We start from the raw sequence: 20763 nt of genomic DNA, 5'->3' as shown, positions 1-20763 counted from the left end.
CGGGCCGACGTCCTGACCGCGCCGTCTCGTTCCGCAGGAGCGGAGGGGCTCGAGCGAGAGGCGCGGTCCCGGCCGTAAGCAAGAAACTTTCCTCGCTCACAGAGCCCTCTTGGAGCAGCACGGCGCCCCGCTGCCAGGGAGCTCCTGGCGCCGGTCCGGCCCCGCCGCCCTTCTGGTTGCGGAGAGGCGCTCCCGGCCCGACGGACCCCGCGCCGCGTCCGTGCCGGAGGTGCCGCCAAATCCGGACCGGAGCAGAAGGGATTCACTGTGAACTATGAGCGCTGCGACAAAAGTTTTCTAAGTGACAGATGCGTGCATAAGTAAACTTGTATGCAGAAATTAAAATCAACTGGAGTTGGTAGCATCCTCTCTGGAAGTTAAATATCGTTCAAAGCTGGGGCGGCACGGGGGTCGGGTTGCGCGTAGCCGATGGCCTCGGACCGTGCGGGAGTCGGGTATCGCTGCGGGACGGGCAGCAGCACCGAGGCGGCCGGGGGCAGCGCGACTGCGGCAAGGAGACGGGGGAAGGAAGACGGGCGGAGCGGCATCGGAGATAGCAGAAAGAAAAACTCTACTGAGAAGTGTGAAAAGAAAAGGAGGGGGAGGAGCCGCCCACATGCTGCCAGGAGCCGTCCCGCTGGCAGCTTCTGCTCTCTGCTGTATCGCTGCCGAACTGGGCGCCAAGGTCAGAATCAGAAAGTTTCTTCACATAAACTCGTTATTTCTAAATATGTCTAAGGGGTTAAAGCAGATCAGAATCGGCCACAATAAGGATTTTGCTTCCTTATCAATGCTGGTGAAATGGCAGAGGGAAATGCAGACTGAAGGAGCACAACTTTGTCTGTTCAAAGTTCTGAGTGCTCAGCTGCGTTCTTCTGACACTGAAAAAATATTCCTCTTTTAAGGCACTTCCCCTGCACAACAGACACAGCTCCTGTGCTACTGCGCTGCTTCCTGTAGCACTTCTGATGGGTTCCTCCTCAGCTGGAGCTGATGATCCCAGCCCATGATGATTCTGGGGAACTCCTCTGGGAGAAGCAAGGGGGGCTCTGGTTCCCAGCTCCGTGGGATGGAGGTAACAGGGAGAACAAGGACTGGGAGGGGGGGGGGGCTGGGAAAAGGAATAGATCTGTCGATTTCCTAGAAGCCCTACCCTACAAACAGGAGGTGGGCAGACAGGCAGGGGGGAGTGCCAACCTCCCTGTGCTGGACACCATCGTTCCTATGCACTTACGGACTGTCAGCCTTGCACACTTGACTTGCACTGTAGCACCCAGCTTCTGCAGCTCTGGCTTTAATAAAGTAATGCCAGTCATGCAAATGAGATGTTATTTCATTTTCATTAAATGTCACACGCTGAGCTAGGCAGTTATGATGGTTTTCTCTGTATTGACAACAGGCTGTTATTTGTACTGGGAACAAAGAAAGGATGCTCAGCAGGAGGATGTATGTACTGGTATATAAGAATGTGGCTTAATTAGTGATGTGTGACAGAGCTCCCAAGCTAGGAGTGCAGATTTGCAAATCCAGATGTTTACAGAGGGCCATGAATTGCACGACTCCATCTAATTACAAACTGTTTTGTTAATCAATGTCGCTGACATAGAATAGGGCAATTGTTCAGATACAATGGCAAGAGTATCAATGTATTAACAAACTATAGTATTTGTTATTGGTATTAGACTGAAACTATGGTGGGTTTTTTTGGCTTTGTTTTCAAAAACATTTCTGTGGATGTGGAGAAAACGTGTGAACCATTCACCTCGTGCTAACTAGCCCTGAGCTGCCTTTGTGGCTGCTTGGCTGCTCTGGTTTACAGATTCAGAATGGACTGTCAGTCTGTAAAACTCCCCTAATGCTTCACCTGTGCTTGAAGAAAAGCACCAACTTGGAAATAATCTGGAGGAAAAAAAATAATTGAGTGATCCTCATAAATTTCTGATGATCCATTTCAGGACTGGTTACTGTCCTGCTCAGGCAGTGAGAGAGCTGCTTGTTTTAGTCCAGAAAAAAATACGGGAAGACCAAAAAACCTGTTTGTTTTTTTACCTTACAGAAGCAAGTTGAAAGCTCAGAGGTACTGAACTGATACCTCTAGAAACTGAAATATGATTTAGCCATAAAGCAGTTTAAGCCATGAGCAACAGCAGCATTACCTGCCCTGCATTACGTTGTCAGTGAACCCTAATCCTGTTCTAGGGAGATCACCCTTGGAAACTCAGTCTCACTAGGCATTTAACTAGCTTTCCTCATAAAGAAAGCCTCTAAGGAGAGACACCATAAGCTTCTCTGAAAACAAGTACAGAAGAATCTATTGGAAGCCTTTATTTTTTCCTTCAAGAGAACGATTTATCAAGAGTTTAGCTGGCTGTGTATAAAACCACCCTTTCACGGACTGCTTGCCTTTTGATTTAATCCTTCTTAAGTTATAAATACAAGGTCTGGCCTGTAAGCAGATAACTTATATGAAATGTGGTTTGTTCACAGTTCTGAAAATGCAGTTTGTTCTCTGCCATATTAGTTGAACCACAGAAAGGCAATTCAGGGATTCATATTTGCCCTTATAAACCTCAGATACCCCTCTTCCCTAGCATCTGCTGGGATCTTGTACAAAGTCTGAAGATGTGTGAAAATGAGATTTACAGCAAAAGAGCTCTTGCTGACCTATACTGTGCACTACTTCAACTGTTTGATTTGCAGTTGTAAGAGAGATTTGCATGTGTTTATGGTGATTTGCTTACAGTGTCACCTTCAGCTTCCACAGCAAGCAATTAAGGTATCTCAGAGAGTAGGTCGAGTCCAGTGAGAGCGCACAGCAGGAACAAATAAGCTGTTGGGGTCCCAACCAGCAGCAGCGATCTGTCAGCCCACTCCCTATGGAATAAGAATGGCTGCAGACTTGCTGCACCGTGCGCCTGCCAGCACAGGTTTTGCACAGCAGAGCAAAGACAGAATGGCACAGGCAGGCTGCTTCAGATGCCAGTGGGGAACAGCACTGGGCCAAGGGAATTCTCCTGTGGTTACTTCTTGTAGGAGAAAGCAGGCACAGAGGGTAAAACCCAGCCAGTAACATGAACAGCTGAAGAGTGCATAAGCTTTCCGAGGTGTGCACCCAAGAATAACTGCCAGACAGACAGTTGCATATATTCATATCCAAACATTCTGTAATTGTATTTGGTCCAATTAAACCAGGTTGGTTCCCGAGTTTAATCATGCCCTGCTTCCTATTGAAAAATAGTTCTGACTTTCTGCTTTCAGGTCTTACTTCTGCCCAGAGACTATCAAACAAAATAACCTTAGTGTTTTCCCAGTATTTTGATGTATTTTAAAACGTCCACAAAGATTGTGATAAAATGTTTAAATAAAAAATCGTGTTTTCCAGTTGCAATTGTGGCAAATCTCAATCTCAGAAATGAGCATTTTTGATCTTAACAGGTAGCTGTAAGCAGGAGGATAACAGGGAAACTGATAGATGATCTTTACCAAAGTGGGGACTGCAGCAGTAAATGAATATAAAACTGTTGACCTCGAAGGATCACTGGACTGCATGGCTATTGGGTTCTGCACCTTCTGAAGAACAAATTTATTAAGACAATGTGGGCAGTGTCATCTGCTGCTTTTCATTGGGTGCCTGCAATACAGTCTTCGACTTCTAATCTCCCATTTACACATTACATTGGATAAAGTTAAAAGTGAGAAAAATATTAGCTCAGTGTAAAAGATACTTGAAAAAACTATCCTTGAGACAATCATTAAACAATCTGGTTTATATAGCTGTAATTGTCCATGTATCCATAGCATTGCCAAGCTTTTCTTTCTTTCCTATTTTAAAGTAATTTGGATTTCAGTCTTACCTTGAGAGAGCATCTTCTTTAGGGGCAGGTCTCTTTGGTATTTACTGATGCCATGAAAGTCACCCAGATAGGATACCAGCAGGTTTTCTTTCAGGTGCAAAAAATTCCTAAGCAAGCAAAAATGCCAATGTCAGGAGCTTGACCTGTTTTTCTTGTCAGACACTTCTGTCAGAAAAGTGCATTGTTACAAAGAAGTAACTCAAATTGAAATTATTTGCTAGTCAAATAGGTAATTGTATTTTAACAGGGCAAAACCCCAACCCAACTTGCCAGAGAACACTCAGCTAAAGCCAGCATGTGTTGGAACAGCGTGTGTGCTCACTGTAATTGTAAATGGGATACCATGGTCACGCTGCCTCTTCTGATTTAAAAGAATTAAGACCAACACTGTCCAAATTTTAACTGAAACTACTAATAATTAGGGGTTATTAGGGGCTGTTGGCTAGCTTTATTTTCTGCAACAGTTCTGTTGTATTTGGAGATTCTATTTAAATCCAGAATTAAGAGCTGTGTTTGAACAGGTAATCCAATCTTCTCTGTGTAATTTAGCCAATGATTTTTTTTCCTGGCCGTTAGTTTTGGCTGTGTTTCAAGGTAAACGTTGAAACTGCAATACTAAAAATAACCTCATTCAATATATTTTACCTGAAAGGATATACCAGGACAGCCTACAAATGATTACTAAAATTCTGATTTATTTACTTATTTGTTACTTACTGAGGAAGCCTCAGTGACAGGGTACTGATGGGGACTTCACAGTGTACATCCTCCCCTCTAGCGGCTGCTCCTCTCACAGAAAAGTTGCAACACTTCAGCATTTCATCTGTACTCGGTACAAAGTGATGGGCATAGCATGGAGGGAAGCTAGACTGGAAGAAGACGTTAGATACAATCTTTTATGCACTAGGAAATTCAAATCTTGCAGTGATAAGAGCCGTATGAAGACAGAGATGCACAACAAGAGCTGCAGGTTTGACAATCTTTTTGTGAAAAACATGTTTTTCTTGAAAGATGATAGTAGTTGTGATCACCTGCATACCAAACCAGCTTCACAGCCATTTCTCAGTCTCTCAGACCAATCTTTTTGTCAGCTTGTCTTGCTTTCCTATATTGCCAGCATCTTACAGGACTCATAGAGTAAAAAAAAATGTCAGTAAGCCTATAGAACATCCATCCCTCTTATTTCCAAACATTTTTCTGTTATCTTTTTCTGCTATCCCCTACATTCTCCAATTCATCTGTCCTTTTGTCGTCAACAGCAGTAAACCCATATCCTAGTCTTCATGCTCATTGTTTACTTTTTTTGCTATTTCTACTATGAGACTAGTACCTCTAATACAACCCAACACCCATTCCCAAATTGCTATCAAAGTGATGAGTTAAACCCATGACTCTCAGGAGAAGAGATCACTGCAAAAGCAGAGCTATCCATAAACAAGGTTGCAGAGGCACAACCAGCACATGGAATATTTTGTAAGGACTTATTTCTTGCCTGCACAAGGGGAAAGTGGCCATGCAAGGAAGTCCCTGCACTGTACTGCAGCTCTGGCCAGCTTTTCCAGGCATTGAACCAGGGATGCTATGAAGTCTAAACATCTCACACTCGGGAGGTAGGCTGGAAAAAAATCAGAGGGGAGAGAGAAAAATCGCCAGAATTTCATTCATGTCTCACAATGGAAGCCAAACTGTGAGAGTTTTCCAGCCCTTCAACTGAAGACATCTCTTTTTCCTCTGCTTACTGTCACCCTATTGCTTGCATCCACTTACACCAGTTTCATAGCAGGGTTGGTCTCCCCAGCTGGATTTGCCCATTCTGGTTCTGAACAGAACAGTCTCGGTCTTTGTAACCTACAGTAACTAGATTTCATTAGTGTTTGTCAGTGCTCAGGCAGAATATACCAGCAAAGGGTATTAGATACCTTTTTCATAGCACTTATTGGATATACGGCCTCAGAGTATGTTTCCATCAGAAATCAAAATCTGGCATGATGTGACTATCAGATCTGGAGGCTCAACTGTTAACCATAAGTCATCAGCAATTAAAATCCTAATATTAATATTTCATTAAGATCCCCTCCTTCTGAGTAACTCAATCATTAGTCAACTAGTCAAATGTGTTCACAGCCTTCCCAGCAGAATTTAGATCAATAAATAGGTTAATAAATCAATAATAGGTTAGAGAATAACTCTCTAAAATAATGGGTTACTTACCAAATCTTTGAACTCAGTCTGGGATGATTCTCACTGCATTTATTCCTCCCCGGATTTGGATGGGAAAATTATTAGTAGTTAGATGTATTTTCAGCAAAAAAAAAAAAAAAAAGAAGAAGAAGAAGAAATAGAAAATTCCATCAAATACTGACTTACAGCTACTTTTTATCATAAAATCTTACAGATTTGCCACCAGTGAGCTCATTAGTGTAAATGATAGAACCTTATCTCAGGTTTGAAGTCAGCATTTTTCCTTAGCTACCAAACAGTCCGTTTCCCTTCATGACATGATAATGGAGGACTTTACTCTTGAGAGCAAGGAAAATATTCTTCCCTGTTTTTCTAGGGCAATCAAACAGGGCTGGTAAAAAAATACAAGTGGACCAAGTGAGATTTTAATGCTGCTGGTATCCTTGTGGAAGCCTTTTCCAAAAGAAGCAGAGCCTCTGCAGGAGAAGGAAGTGCACACTGTGACTGCCCGCAAATCGTGCAGGACAGATGTCACGGGAAGGCAGAAGATGAAGGCTAAAGGAAGTATTACTCTTTCCTCCTCCTCTGTTTTGCTCTCCAAAATCTTTGTGACATTGACTAATCACATCTTCATACCCCTTGGTAACCCAGTATAGCATCAGTATTGCTCAGTACACACTGGTTCTTCAGTGCTGGGAAACCACAGTGAATCTGGCAACAGGTGCAGGAAGTAGAAGTCTTCTTGCTTTCCAGAAGCTAGAGCTGGCTGTAAGAGATATAGGGGTTAAGTTCTTAAAGACACTGGCAACTAGAGATAAAAGCAACACTTAAAAAAGTTCAGTTGAAAAGGATAGCTTGAGATTACTTCAGTGGCTGAGAGAGCAGAAAGGGAGGGCAAAACCCTGCGTGCCGGCCAAACTTTTATAACTTCAGGTTGGAAAGTACAAATCTAATAAGGATAGGGTTAACCCATAAACGAACATATGAACATTGTTCCATACTGCTCACAGTACATCAGAATATCTCTAATGAATAAGGTCAAAGGCTACAGTGGCACTGGTCAGAGGGCTTGTTGCGTTGGGAGCAGCTGCTCAAAAAGAGGGGTGAGCTCCTATTCGCTACGTTACAAGCTCGTCTGCTGCTTTCTGAATTTGTAATATTGCTAATTTCCATCTTCTGAGCACATCCAGTATTGAAGGAGTTTGTGCCTCTGAACGAATGCCCCATCCCCCAGAACTCACTCAGGCAAAAGCCCGTTTGGCTCCCAGCAGTGCTGGGAAGCTCTGCTCGCATCCTCACCCACAGGTCCCGGGGGCTGAGCGGGTGCCTGGCACGACAGCCCCCTGTGGGTTCTGCAGGCTCCTGCGGCTCTGCTCCGACCTCGGTGCGGGTGAGCTGCAAGGCGGTTCGCTTGAGTGACACGAGAGAAAATAGGATAGCTGCAGACACGAGAGCTTTTTTGGTGAAATGCTATCAGTTTGCAGCAGCGCAACAAACAACAACCGCAACATGTAGATGCTTAGATTTTGTATGTCTGAATTAATAAAGGCTGGAGAGACGTAGCTCTTTGTGCCATAAATTCACTGATGGCTTTTCAAGGAAACCTATTACTAGTCAAGTGAAACTTAGAAAAAAAATGCTGGATGGAAATATAATGTTTTACTTTGGGGGAGACAGATAGATCTCAGAAAACAAAATGTCTTCAGTAATGGGAACAGTATGGTTTAAATACTATGAAGCTATGAAACAAAGTGCTATTAATAATGCTTGAGCCACGCAGAGCATTGCCACCTCTAAATACTGCTTTTTCGGCTGTGCAGCAAGTCGAGCCTGTCGACCCCAGATGGGTCCCCATTGCAGCAGCATCCTTTGCAACTCTTGTAAAGCTTCATCCAAAGCCTATCAGGCTCCAGGTCCATTTTTATTTTCCTTTCATCCTCTCTCAGTCTTGAATTTACTTAACAATCTGTGGATTTTGATGTTCTTGTTCATTTCTGAAGCTGCATTTGCACTACAAGATAAGAGGAGAGAAAGAATAAAAAGCAGAGCTGGTTTACACAAAGAGTGAAGTTTTAGATTTCTGTGGTTTTTTTCATGTTCACAGGGCACAGGGAAGTGCCTGCATGCTGCAGTAAGCTCTGGATCGGCTACAAAGCTCACGGCTGTGGAGAAGGGATTTGTTATTTATTCAGCATCATAAGGACCCCCTAGTGGCACCGGTGTGGAGGGTGGCTGGGATATGCAGGCTGTTCTGTTCTTCCCCAAGAGCCAAATCTACTTGTTTAGGAAACTGCTGATGTATGTGAACTTCAGAGATACAAATTGCGCTTAGCGTAGATGTGGCCACTGCCTGGCCCAGATTCTCATTTACATTAGAATAATTTTTGCATGTATATTAAATATCATAGAGGTGGAAAGAACGACAGATTAAAATAGGTACCTAGCTCTCTGTATGCGTGGCTTCCACATGAACGTTTTATCCCTGAAAAGAAAACCCAAACAACACTAAGCTGAGCCTGTCACAATTACCATATTTTCTTACATCTTCCTTCCCATAACTATAGCCACAGAGCACTAGTCCATCAGTGCCCCCAGCAGCTTGTGACAAACTGCTGTTTCAGTAATTACTGAGCATCCATATCACATCTGTGATACTACTCACTGGAGGGGTTCAAATCTAGAAAGACAGACATCGTCATTTTTCTTTTGAAGCTGAGATCAAGTCTGAGTCACTGAGCTGGACACTGACTGGCTCAGCAGATCAGCAGTGGCACCAAGCATATTATGTTTATTGAACATAACAGAGGGGAACAGTAAGATATGGGATGGAAGCAGCAGTGATACAAAGGGAGCTAGACAGCATTGGATAAGGAGTCAAGTCAGGTATTGGCCAGCCACCAGGATGAGCATATTCATAACAAAGATCATTTGATGGTCAGGATCAAGAAATAATGGGAGTTTTGCTTTGCAGTCCCACGTTTGGAATGATTCACAGTTTACCAACATAATCCATTTTTATGTGTTTGCCAGGATTTAAATCTTAAAGGACTTTTTGCACTGGATGACTTTTAATTATTCTTTCAGCGTTTTCATGGATTTCTTCGTTTGGATTATGTAAAATATTTACCAGTGGCGAAGCCTAGCTGCATTCAGTGACTCTGCATTACTCCATTTTGTTGGAGGGTCAGCACAATTCTTAAAGGCTGAAGTGTAAGAATTGTGTTGCGTTGCATTTGTACACTGCCTGTCCTTTATCGATGGAAACTCACCCCACTGGCCTAAGCACTTTTGCATGCTGGGTTTTGTTTACAAATTGGCAGTAATGTGCTCTAGTCTCTTGGACTGTGTGCAATTAGTTGCATGCAATCTCTTTAGGCTTCAAGACTTCCTAAATGATGATAGATTCTGAAATGCAGACCCATCGGCTGCTTTGCATATTGCATATATTTTTCATATTTCCAAGACAGGACATATGCAAAATCATTTCACTGTGGCACAAACACAAGAAACATGATTTGGAAGAAAGGACAGGGGCCAGAGTGTCTGTCTCTTATTCTCCCACTCGCATTGCTGCAAACTGGGTAAGTCATCTAATATCTCTCTGCCTTTTTTCTGCTTCTACACAAGGTTATTTTTTTCTTAAAAGCTTGAATTCAGTGAATGAAATTCTGATTTATTATTATTAATATATTCCAATAAATGGTTGCAGTGCTTTAGTATCGCTTTGAAGTCAGTCAAATAAGTATTAAAGAAACTGTGAATGGCAAGAAACCTCAGTTCGGTCCATCTGATATGCCTCTGTTGAAATGTTACTTGTGGGATGACCTTCTCAAAACAAGGAACTGAGAAAGCTACGTGTGCTAAATGGATCCTGGAGGCTCGAGAAGCTTTTTCTCTCATCACTCATCCATCACGAATACACTGACATGAGTCGTGGCCCCAAATCGCTAAGAGTAACTTCTACAACATAAAGCATGTAAATGTGCTAGTAAATACGTTATAACATCATCAGACCCATGGCTACTCATACAACTTTCTTCTATCTACTGTCATTATTCTCCCCTTCCTCCTACCCTGCCTTACTGTTGTGAATTATGGGCAACTGTTGGAAAAGTGACACAGACTCTAATTATGTACATAATACCATAATTGATTCAAACTACTTTGTTTCCCCAAAATGCTATTCTTTATTAGCTGGCAGGCTGCTTGTTTCTGATCCTAGCATTGTCGGTCACATCAGGAAAGCCATCTCAGTAATAAAACAGCTATTGTGGGGGAAGTATTATTGGTTCTGTACAGAGCTCTTTAGCAGTAATTATGTACAGCTTTTAGTAATGTTGAGGCTTACCCAAGCATCACTGAAACAAACCATTTGCAATGACATGCAACGATGCCTGTACAGTATTTTTACAAGCAAACTGAAATAAGACATTTTGGTGGTAACATGTAAATTAGCCTTGAGGCTTGCAATGCAATGCTCATCAAGTGTGTAACATTTAATTACAAGACCATTGAGCATGAGTCCTCTGAGATTTTTCATCCTGACAACAGAAAGATTATCCCACTGAACAGACAATTTGATTCCTCTTATCAGATGTGGAATGAATCCTCCAGTCCCTCAGCAGGCCAAGCAGGCGTTTAAGGAGTGATGAGTTTCAGAACCCTACCTGGTAAAGTACCTTGTGGAGGTACCAGCCCTTAAGATACCTTGCTGAATTCCATCTGCAAGGAATTGAGACTTGTAGTCTCCAGGTACAAAGTACCACAGTCATGTGGAGTCTAATCTAATAAAGAGCTCAGTCTGGGTTATCTTGATTTCTACCTTTATAAACAAAGCCATATTGCACTTGAGGAGCTACATCATGGGCACTGCAGTGTCTTCATACATTCATTCAGAACTGGTTGTTTCCAACATGCCTCAGAGCATAGCAGCACAGGAAGCTCCAGCAATTCTGGGCCGGTGTCATTTGCATCCAAATGTGTACAGAAATACAGACCAGATTTTTCCTTGACTCCAGCCTCTAGCACAAACAATACTAAGTTCTTTGTCTCAGCATCTACTTCTAGATGCTTCTAGAAAAGGTAGTGGATATTTAGGTTAAGGTTGCAAGGTGGCTACACAAGGGCATCTGAGGAGGTTGCTTCGAAAGTAATGCCTCCCGTTTATTTCCATGGAAATTACAACAGACACAGAGAGCACAATAGCCCTTTTTGGTAGGACTCAGCTACAAAAGACCATTTTTCAACATAGTCACCACCATTAGCTATGCATTTTCACCAGTGGTGCTTAACAATTGCACACAAAGGTTGCACCTCTCTCAAAGGCCGACCACATGATATGAAATACACAACCTTCCTCCATTTGTTTCTCTGACTGACTTTTCCCTGTCTGACAAACACCTGCACACTCTTCAGAGCTCTGCTCAGAGCCCGTGGTTAGGGCCCCCCGATGACCTACACCCTTTCTGGTAGCACATTTTATTTTCTGGTTATCTACACTGTTCTTCAAGTGAAGTCCTCAATGAATACACTTGTGGGTGTTTTTCATGACTAACCCTACTAGCTGACATTGACAGAAGACAGAAATCATCTATGTGGAAACTTCAGAGTATCTCATACAGGTAAGTTTTGTGGCAAACACAGCTTACAAGTGTTGCCTGGTTTGATGATGAGTGTTAAAATTTCATGGTTTGTTTTTTTAAGTCATAAAGCTTGGAGTTATAAATGGCACATATAAATGTGTGTAAAATTTGGCATTTATCTATAAACAGTGTAGAAAGATTCTATCCTCATTTTTAGTCTGTATCCTTGATGAACTGCATCAAAAAAAATCAGAGGGCTGAAGTGGGAAAGAATAAACCATAGAAAAGTTTTGCACTTCATTCTAAGGGCCTCCTCATTTTTGCGTTTGGAATACTTGAAGATGACATCAGCATTTTGTCAGGAGGAAGGAAAGTTTACAAGAATTTGATTACAAGAACCGATTGAAATTAATTAAACTGAGTTCTGGATTATGAGAGTCATACGAAATCGTTAGCCATTTCAAAAATCCAAAATTGATGCTATTTTCAAGTATACTTGAGAGGCAAAACAATATCCTGTAGGTTTGCTGGAGATAGGATTTTCATTTTCAATATCTACCTAGCACAGCAAATATATTTGCTAACTTATTGTTTGTTTAGATGCTGAAAAATGAGAAGCCTGAGGAACTGGCTGCCCTGCTGGATGTAGCAAGGGATATGACCAGATCTGGGACAGCTAATGTTAATGTTCTGACAGCATCTAGCTTCCCAATACTCAAATGTTAGCTTTTTATGCAAATAGTCTTCACAACAGCATGCTCGATCTTTGCTATTGCATGATTAGTGTTCTCATGTCTAATCAATAAATCCCTAGAGCCTCTCCATCTAATGGCCATTTTGCTCAGTCTCTCCAGTAGGGAGGTCTGTTTAGCAGCAGGTTTTCAGCAGAACAAAATGTGGAATCAATAGCCTGAGAATAATCTGCCAGGTTGTCCTTATGAAATATTTGTATTTTTTCATGCAAGTTCTAACAGACCAAATGACTTTTCCAATACGGAAGGGTTTAGTGCCTCGTATGGAAATACATCAACTACACGATCACCAGCACACACAGTAGGATCTCTCAAGGTCACTGGTGAATTGACTGGAGAGCTTCAATACAGCTTTAGAGTCACGTCATGCAGATACTGAACACCCACCTAAATGTTTACAAATTGCCTCTCAGGGACTACAGCATGTAGGTGAGCATGGCCCTGGGAGGAAGCATGGCTTTCGTCTTCCGTGCTCGCTCCACACCTGTACCTCCCTGCTGCTGCACATAACAGAAATCGAAATCTCTGCTCTCTGTTCTAGGCCTGATCTGGGGGAGGGATCCTGATGCCAGCCTCCTCTCCTGGTTGGTTTAACCAGTACAGTATATGACAGCAGGAGCCCTCAGCAAAGAGTCTGGGGTTAGGTTTTTTTTTTAGCTTGGTTTCCTAAGGAAATGAGGGTCACGTCACTGCTGTCTGTCTGTCTGTCCTTGTTTTTCTCTCATACTGCCTCAAAGAAACATTTTATCGTGTGAGAAAATTTCAGCCAAAATACAAAAGCATTGCATGTCTCAAAAAATAAATGCATACCTGCAAGAATTCATGAGTTGAGTGTGGTGGAGCAGCTCTCACAAAAGACTATTACTTTTTTCTCTATATAGCAAGTCTACAAGCTATCACAGCATCATTCCTGTTACCTACAGAGTATGATGGAGCCTGATCCTGCATCATCCCCCAGCTAGCTATAGGCTACGGGCATGGGATGATCAGACCTCGCCCAACCATATCCAGAGCTCTGGTGACGTGGCTAATTGATGAAGGCGCAATTACGTGCTAAGACATTTGGCTATGTCATAGCCAAAAATCAAAAAGGACCAAAATAATGAAAAACTACTCTCTAAAAGTCAATCATCTCATGATCCTATAAATAGTGACTCTAAGCAAGACCTCTTGGAGCTCTCTGGGACCACAGCAGGCTGTGGCTTGGGAGCTCCCCCTGAGCCTTCTCAGGGAAGATTCCTTGAAGTTTCAGAATCATCTGCTGACAGCCAACATAACTGCAATGAGTACTGCAATCTAATAGGGGGAAATCCTTAGGTGTGCAACTAACTTAACCCCCAGATACAGTTGGTTTCGTGTGAACCCTGCCATCTTGTCAGTGTCATATTTATGATTACTATTCTGTTAAACAGGTATCTTGCAACAATAAACATAATATTGCTTTTCTCTCACAAGTTATTTGCATTGCTCCCTTCAGTGACAGAGAGGAAGGAGACACAAATCCCCACTGTTACTGAGCATTCAGCAGCAGCCAAAGGACAAACCAACACTCCACTATTGCTGCTCATCAGCACAAGGCTGTTTGGACAAGCCAGTGCAGCAACTGCATCTTAGCTGGTGAGGGTGCATTAGGGATGCCTGGTGGCATCCATCAGCAAGAGGCTCCAAGGAGCACAGGGCACAGCTCTTGTAGGCAAGCCTCTGGTTCTGCACTTTGCAGCTGTAGTTACAATTATGTCATCTTCAGGATGTTCAGCAACACAATTTCTGTTGTTGAGATTTTACAATTGAGCAGTACGAATTATATTAATTCTTTAAACATACTGTTTGCCTAAATCTTGAGTTACAGACTGTAATATAATCTCACCAATCAAAAACACCCCACCTGCTCTCAGATAGGGTCTGAGCCTTTTTTTTTCTTTCTTTTTTCTGAAGCAAAGCTCCCACTCAATATGATGATGTAGTATGAAACTCGGGCTGTGCTGCTCTGCATTTGTTTAGTAGCAATTGATAGGGTAATGTAAACATCTGTATATCCTTTGTAAGTAGCAGCACTTGCTGCTAGACAAAAACACTGAGAGAATATCCACAAAAATAAAGAAACCAAACAACTGATGGTGACAAAGAAAAAAAAATCACCACTATGAAACACAAAATCGATAGATTATGAAAGCTACTCCAAGGCTTCCACTACTATAATCTCAAGGTTTTATTATCACATATCAAAAAATCATTACTGCAATATCAAAACATTCATAATAACAAAATAAAAACTCCACTCATTCTGTTCCTGCAGGGATCTGATCTAAAAATCCACAAGAAAGAAAGCCACATAACTGTTGTGAAAATGGCAGTTGGTCACTTCAGTCATTCAGCCACTCTGGGTCTGTAGCTGTACACCACTCACTGCACTTCAGTGCCACCACTGTTGATAATTCCACTGCTCACACAAACAAATTATAACTAAATTAGACAAAACATGCAGCCTTTTGGAAAAGCTCATAAGTGCTGCTATCAGGTGCTCTATTTGAAGCTTAATGCCTTTTTAAATCTAATATAACTCATTCTCTATCATTCTGAGATAACAACTTATTATTCAAAATAAACACTACCTTGCCTCCTTCTGAAGTTCTTAGCAGCTTTAACATTCACCACATCTCCTTTCCTCAGAAGCAAGAGGCACTACAAATAGCATGGGAAACTTTCCTTATTGCTACAAGGAATGAAGCTTTAATGAAATCAGCTTTCTGGAACGTCACTTTTGTTCATTTGACACTAATTTGGCACCTTTCATATATAATTATACATAGTACTTTCAAAGCTAACAATTTCTTTTTGAGCCTGCAGATAAACATAGCTTGTAGGTCATGATGGCAGTATTTTAGGGGATCATTTTCCATTGGTCTGCATAACAAGAAAAGGAAAAAAAAAGCTTTCTGGACCAGTTCACCCAGGGTGATCTGTTTTATTCCTGTTTGACATCTGAAACTCTAAGTCTGACCTGAGTTTTGTAACCCCAATCAACTCTTTGTAGTGCATCAATGTATTTAACAAATATTTATAAAGTCCTCCTTTACTAGGGAACAGATCATAAATATACACAACTAATGAATAAAAGGAATAAAGCTCACTGCACTTCCATTAAAACTTGTAAAAATTATATCTTGTTTGGCTGGTTTTCTTCCTGTGAGTGCTGGTAGCTGATGGCCCTTCTGAATCCCCAGAAGATACTCCAAGTTAGCTGACTAGACAAAAACAAGAAGGTTTAAAATTTGAAAGGAATACACAGGAACCAGGCTGCTTAGAGTTGGACAAGCTCACACGGCCTTATGCTGTGATATTACATATGGGAAAAGACCTGTGAGAAAAGTACCCTAGCTCCTCTCAAAGGACATCTTTGTAGGTGAGGAACATCAAACCAAAGGAGCACGTGAATAGGGTGGAGATCTGGCTTATACATTCTGCCTACATGGCCTTGGCTTTTCTTCTGCTATGGGAAGAGTGTCTGAAGCCACCCTCCAGCCTTTCAGCTGATAACCTACTTCCTGACAATAACTAGCAAACACTAACATTGCACTTGGCTCTGCAGTAGACTCCAAACAGCCCACAGGCATGGTGCAGGGTCAGCCTGCTGCTAGGCTGTTTGTTTATTTTGGTTGACATTTTCCTTTGTTGAGTATCTGTTCCTTGTTATTCTTATGTACAGCCCTGCACATATCCTATCTGTTTAACTGTCTTTGGATAAAAGTGGGTATTTTCCCATGTCAATAAATGTTCTGGTGTGAAGCTGTGAGCTGGCCTTCGAGAGAACCACCCCCTGCTGCGTATCTCACTTGTGCATTGAGTTTTCTTTGTTAATCATGTGCAAAATAAGAAGGCTTTCTGTCTAGCAAAAACCCATCATTAATTTTTCATATGAGCACTAAAGTCTTGAGCAGAATCCTTAAGTGGCTTCAAAGAAAAAGGAATAATAAAACCAAAGAGATACATCTTCCTTTCCCTTTCTTCATTATTTGATATTTTAAGAAAACTTCTTAATGCAGTTCTCTCAGTTTCATGATGACACATTCATTTTGAAGACTACATTTGACCTTCAACTTTGTCCTTCATTATCAGGACTACACCTAAACACGCCTTCACTTTACTGCAAATGAGACAGATGCAATGTGTGTTCTGTTCAGCCCCAGCATTAGGATTATCCCAAGAGTGGCATTTATGTTCTTGTAGTTCTTTGGTATAAATAAATATCAAAGTAGGAAGACCAATCTGTACTCCACTAGGAATAATAAACTAAAATAATATGGCACTGATTCTGTTTGGGTTGTCTAAATGTGTTTTTATGATTGTATATGTTTATGGCTTTCTCACACAGCCATCATGAATTCCAGGCAATTAAAAAGGACATGAGTTCTGAAGCATTTTAAAAGGGGCTTTGCTTCCAAATGGTATGTATTAAAAGTAGAATACATTTTTTTGACAGGGCTACTGCAAAGTCAACAGTCACATATTTCCCTTGTTCCAAATTTCTTCCCTTTCTTCTCCTGCCTGCAATAACTAATTAGAATATTCCTCTAAGTTGAGAAGAAAGGGAGGGAAAGACTACTTTTATGTTTGCACATATATTAGATGCATTGCTAGCATAAGCCTGTGAGCCCCAGATTTCAAAGCAGCTCAGAGGCAGTATATAGCAGGCCTTGTATTAAGTGTATCAACCTATGTATATGCTAAACTACCTGCTTTTCCGCACTGAACAAGTTCCATGTCTCTGTGCACAGCTGAGAGCATGCCTGTCCTTGCTGTACAATGCCCAGTTTACCCCCACTTGAACTCACCAGCACAGATTTTTGAGGCACGGTTGTAGAAAAGTGCCTTATTTAATTGGAGTACTTCTGCTCCAATATACTGAGAACTGGCATGAGTTACTGAACAAAGATCTGAACAGAAAAGTAAGAAAAATAAGCAGAGAAAAAGCAGTACTTTTGATCATAAAGTTACAAACTGATGACTTGGTTTTGTCATTTACATAAATTCAAACACAGAATTGAGAGAAAAAAGACTTTAAACAAATTTTCAACTATGACCTGAATCAGGTCCAGTTTCAAAAACCTGTGTTCAATACCATTTAGGAAGACAAGAAAATAATGAGTTTTATAGGCAAATCAAATAGGTATTTTAAAGGTAAAAATATATTGTTTCCTGTTCATGTCAACTGCACAACTTTATACGTAAGAAAATGCTAATAAATGGAAAAGAGAGAAAGAGAACGACAAAGTTTGTTTTTTCTCTTCCTCCCAGTAATTTTGGGGAGTTTAAGATTCCTTAATTTTAGCAATCTATATCCTGTTCCATAAAGTCTCCCACAGCAGCCAGTGGAACAACTTATAATCTTCCTCTCTTTTCTAATGTGGAATCAGGTTAATGGACTTTCCCCAGGTGATATTTTAAGGACTTTGGAAGAGATGCAATGGGGCAGGTACTTATGAACTGTGCTGCTGAGCCTTCCTCCTGTCACCTGCCAGAGCAAGTAAGAGAAGGAGGAAGACTGAGCTGCTGGCAATCAGACTCCTCTTTCCCTTTCTCTACGCAGCCTAGGGAGATGTTTGCATTCCACAAAAAGTTTAGGAGTTATTTAGGAGTTATGATGGAGTGTCCCTATGCTTTCTGAATCTTTTTGTCCATCCTTAGCTTAAACTCTTGCATGACTCCTTTGCTGTTTCTTTGTCATAAAACTATAAATGAGCAGTTTAAAACTCAGTAGAATTGCCATTCAGATTTGGAGTTGGATTAGATGACCTTTAAGGGTCCCTTCCAACTCAAAGGATTCTATGATTCTATGATTTAAAAGAGATGTACTCACTGGAGAAGTGAAATCCTGTACAGGATAGAGTCATGTCAGTCCATACTGGCACCCAAGTACTGAAAGATGAGTTTTCAATAGGTAAAAAGCAGCAACCATCAACACTGATGCTATGTGATGATGAGCAGGGTCAGACTAACCTCTTGGACAGAGTGCACTTGAATCATTGAAGAGAATGCCCCAGCAGCTAATTAACTGCATGGCAAAGAAAGAGCTTCTATTTCGTTTCTCTTCAGGCTAGTAAAGTATGAATAAGCAGTAGGAGAGGGTACACGCAAATGGCACAGGCAAAGATCTAACTCAGAGAAAATAGACCTTTCACAGTCCACAAATACCAGTACTTTATGGGAAAATCACTGGGGATTTCTGCCACTTTGGTCATAATACACTGCCTTTTCTGTACTGTTTACTGTAGCTTTGAACATTCACCTATTACATAAATAGATTAATCACTGTGTAGTCATAAAGAGAACTATTATCCCATCATTCTTAAGTGCAGAATGCCAGCTGTGTTAATAGAAATGTATCATCATGTCATTATTAAATATTCATATTGTTGTATCACCAAGAGACCAATCCTGTCAGGTTTCCTCTGTTAAATTATTAATAAACAATAGTCCCTGACAAGCTGACATGTGTCTGTGAAAGAGTCAGAACTGACACAAGCTTCCTGTGTTTCCAGAGGAAGTGTGTAAATCCTACTCAGGACCCATGCTCAATTATGAGATCCTTGCAGAAGATGAAACAGGTGCTCCTGAAACAACCTTTGGCAGGAACAGGGCAGAGAGGAAGAACCAGATGAGCCAGAAGTGGCTCCAAAGGCAAGTGGTAGTAATCCTGTCCTGCTAAGGAAGTCAGGAGGCAAGAAAAGAAAACAAATAGAATAAGCAGCTCGTTACAATTAAATTACAGCCCAGTTTTCACAGGTTTACCCAAGCCAAGTTCTGAGCCTAGAAAAATTATGCCTAAGTAATGAAGACTCCCCTGGCTATTCAGAGCCAGCATCTAGCAGCAGACTCCAGAGCTGCCCCAGGTAAGACTGCTGCAGGAGCAGAGCTCTCCTCCTTACCATGTGGAATGTCTCTTGCTTGTCTATTACAACAGGAAATGTTTTGAAATCTGAACAATGCAGGAGATCTGAGGGCAGACAGCACACATAATGAAAAGAAAAAAGAACTATTACTTGGAAATGATTGTTGCTTTGTCACTTTTCCTTAATTTCCTCAGTAACTGGTAGAAACCGTTCCTTAGAAAATATTTAGGAAATAACATCCATAACGCTATTGCCCTGCCTCAGTCTTGGCCATTGTTTCTGTGCTTTTACTTTTGATGACAGGTGATTTTCAATTGTAGTCATTTTTATGAATACTCAGTGTATAAATTATGCAAATATAGTCTCTAATTTCAGGATACATTTCAAAGATTCTCCTCACCTTGAGATGTATAACAAGTTCATAACGTTTTATTTAATGCTTCAGATGCTTTATGATCAAAAATTTTGTTTTAGAAGATGCCCATAAAATCCCTATATTCCTTTATGAAAGCAGAATTCTGAGAAATTGAATAGCAAGGTTTGCACAGTTTGATCTCCAGTTAATTTGTTAAACTTAGGTAAATAATACATGTTCACACTGTAACATATAATTTGAAAGAAAACCTATTTTTGTAATTCAAAATTGAGTATGGCCCATGGCTAGAACAAGCTGACCAGGAGGCAGGCTTTAGCAGATGCAAAGCTTATTTGATGCTGTTGGAGCTATTCAACTGTAACAAAGACTATCTGTATCCAAAGGGAGTGCTACGGATTTGATGGAACCAAAGGAACAAGACCTCCCTTGGTTCAAGAATGGGAAATAATTTCCTGCATTGCCATTTTCATTTTTGAACCTTCCTTTGCTGTTCATTAACAAATTCAATGACGTTCTCGGTACAGTGAAGAAAACTTCTCATTTCACAAAAAGCTTTTGGATTTCAAATAAACTTCTTGTCAAGTGTTGGCAAGAAAGAGATTTCTCAAAATGATAAACTCTCCCTGCTACACCAAAATACTTTCCCCAGTGCATAGTCAATGGATACTTAACTTATGTAAAATGAACCAACTTGATCAGGAGCAATTCAGCAAGGCTTTGGAGCAGTCTGTTAACTGACAGCTAGCTGGCACAGTAAGGATGAGAAAGGAAAAGCATATATTTTGTGTGTTGATAAAATCAGGCAGAAACACCTGAACACCACTTTTTTGCACTTCTTGCACGAGCTCTCTGACTACTGAGCTGCTGGCCACAATGGCTCAGGCAAAGGCCTCAGTTTCATCTGTGTAAGAATCAGTGTTTTACCACCAACAAAATGGCTTTGGCCTTGAAATTCAGTGCCTTACAATGCCCCCCCCCACCACCCCCCCGCATTTAGCACAAAATTACCTGATAACCTGACTTGTGTTTTTTGAAATTAATCTTTAAAATGTTGAGATGGCACCAAAAAAGGGAAATGGAGAAATTTGAAATTGTCTTGAAAATCGTGTGTCTTCCCGATTTTACTTG

At 41.3% G+C, this 20763-nt stretch overlaps 1 protein-coding gene across 17 annotated transcripts in view; it reads left to right on the top strand.

Moving 5' to 3' along the window:
• Positions 1-20763, top strand: part of LOC107054281 — a 125738-nt gene that overhangs the window by 272 nt on the left and 104703 nt on the right. For 4 of the 17 annotated variants that reach the window (XR_005862970.2, XM_046899711.1, XM_040707187.2 and 1 more), the window contains exons 2-3: positions 38-685; positions 9499-9616. Coding sequence is in view for 3 of the 17 variants with exons in the window: in XM_046899711.1 (XP_046755667.1) it covers positions 430-685; positions 9499-9616 (374 nt within the window). In the remaining 14 variants the exon portion in view is untranslated. Of the gene's footprint in view, positions 1-37; positions 1076-9498 lie in introns of all 17 variants that reach the window. The other 13 variants (XR_005862971.2, XR_001468406.4, XR_005862964.2 and 10 more) reach the window with 11 other exon arrangements.

Source organism: Gallus gallus, chromosome 11 (assembly GCF_016699485.2).
Source record: "Gallus gallus isolate bGalGal1 chromosome 11, bGalGal1.mat.broiler.GRCg7b, whole genome shotgun sequence".
Lineage (NCBI taxonomy): Eukaryota > Metazoa > Chordata > Aves > Galliformes > Phasianidae > Gallus > Gallus gallus.
Note: the sequence above shows the minus strand (reverse complement) of the source record. Positions and strands in the feature narration are given on the sequence as shown.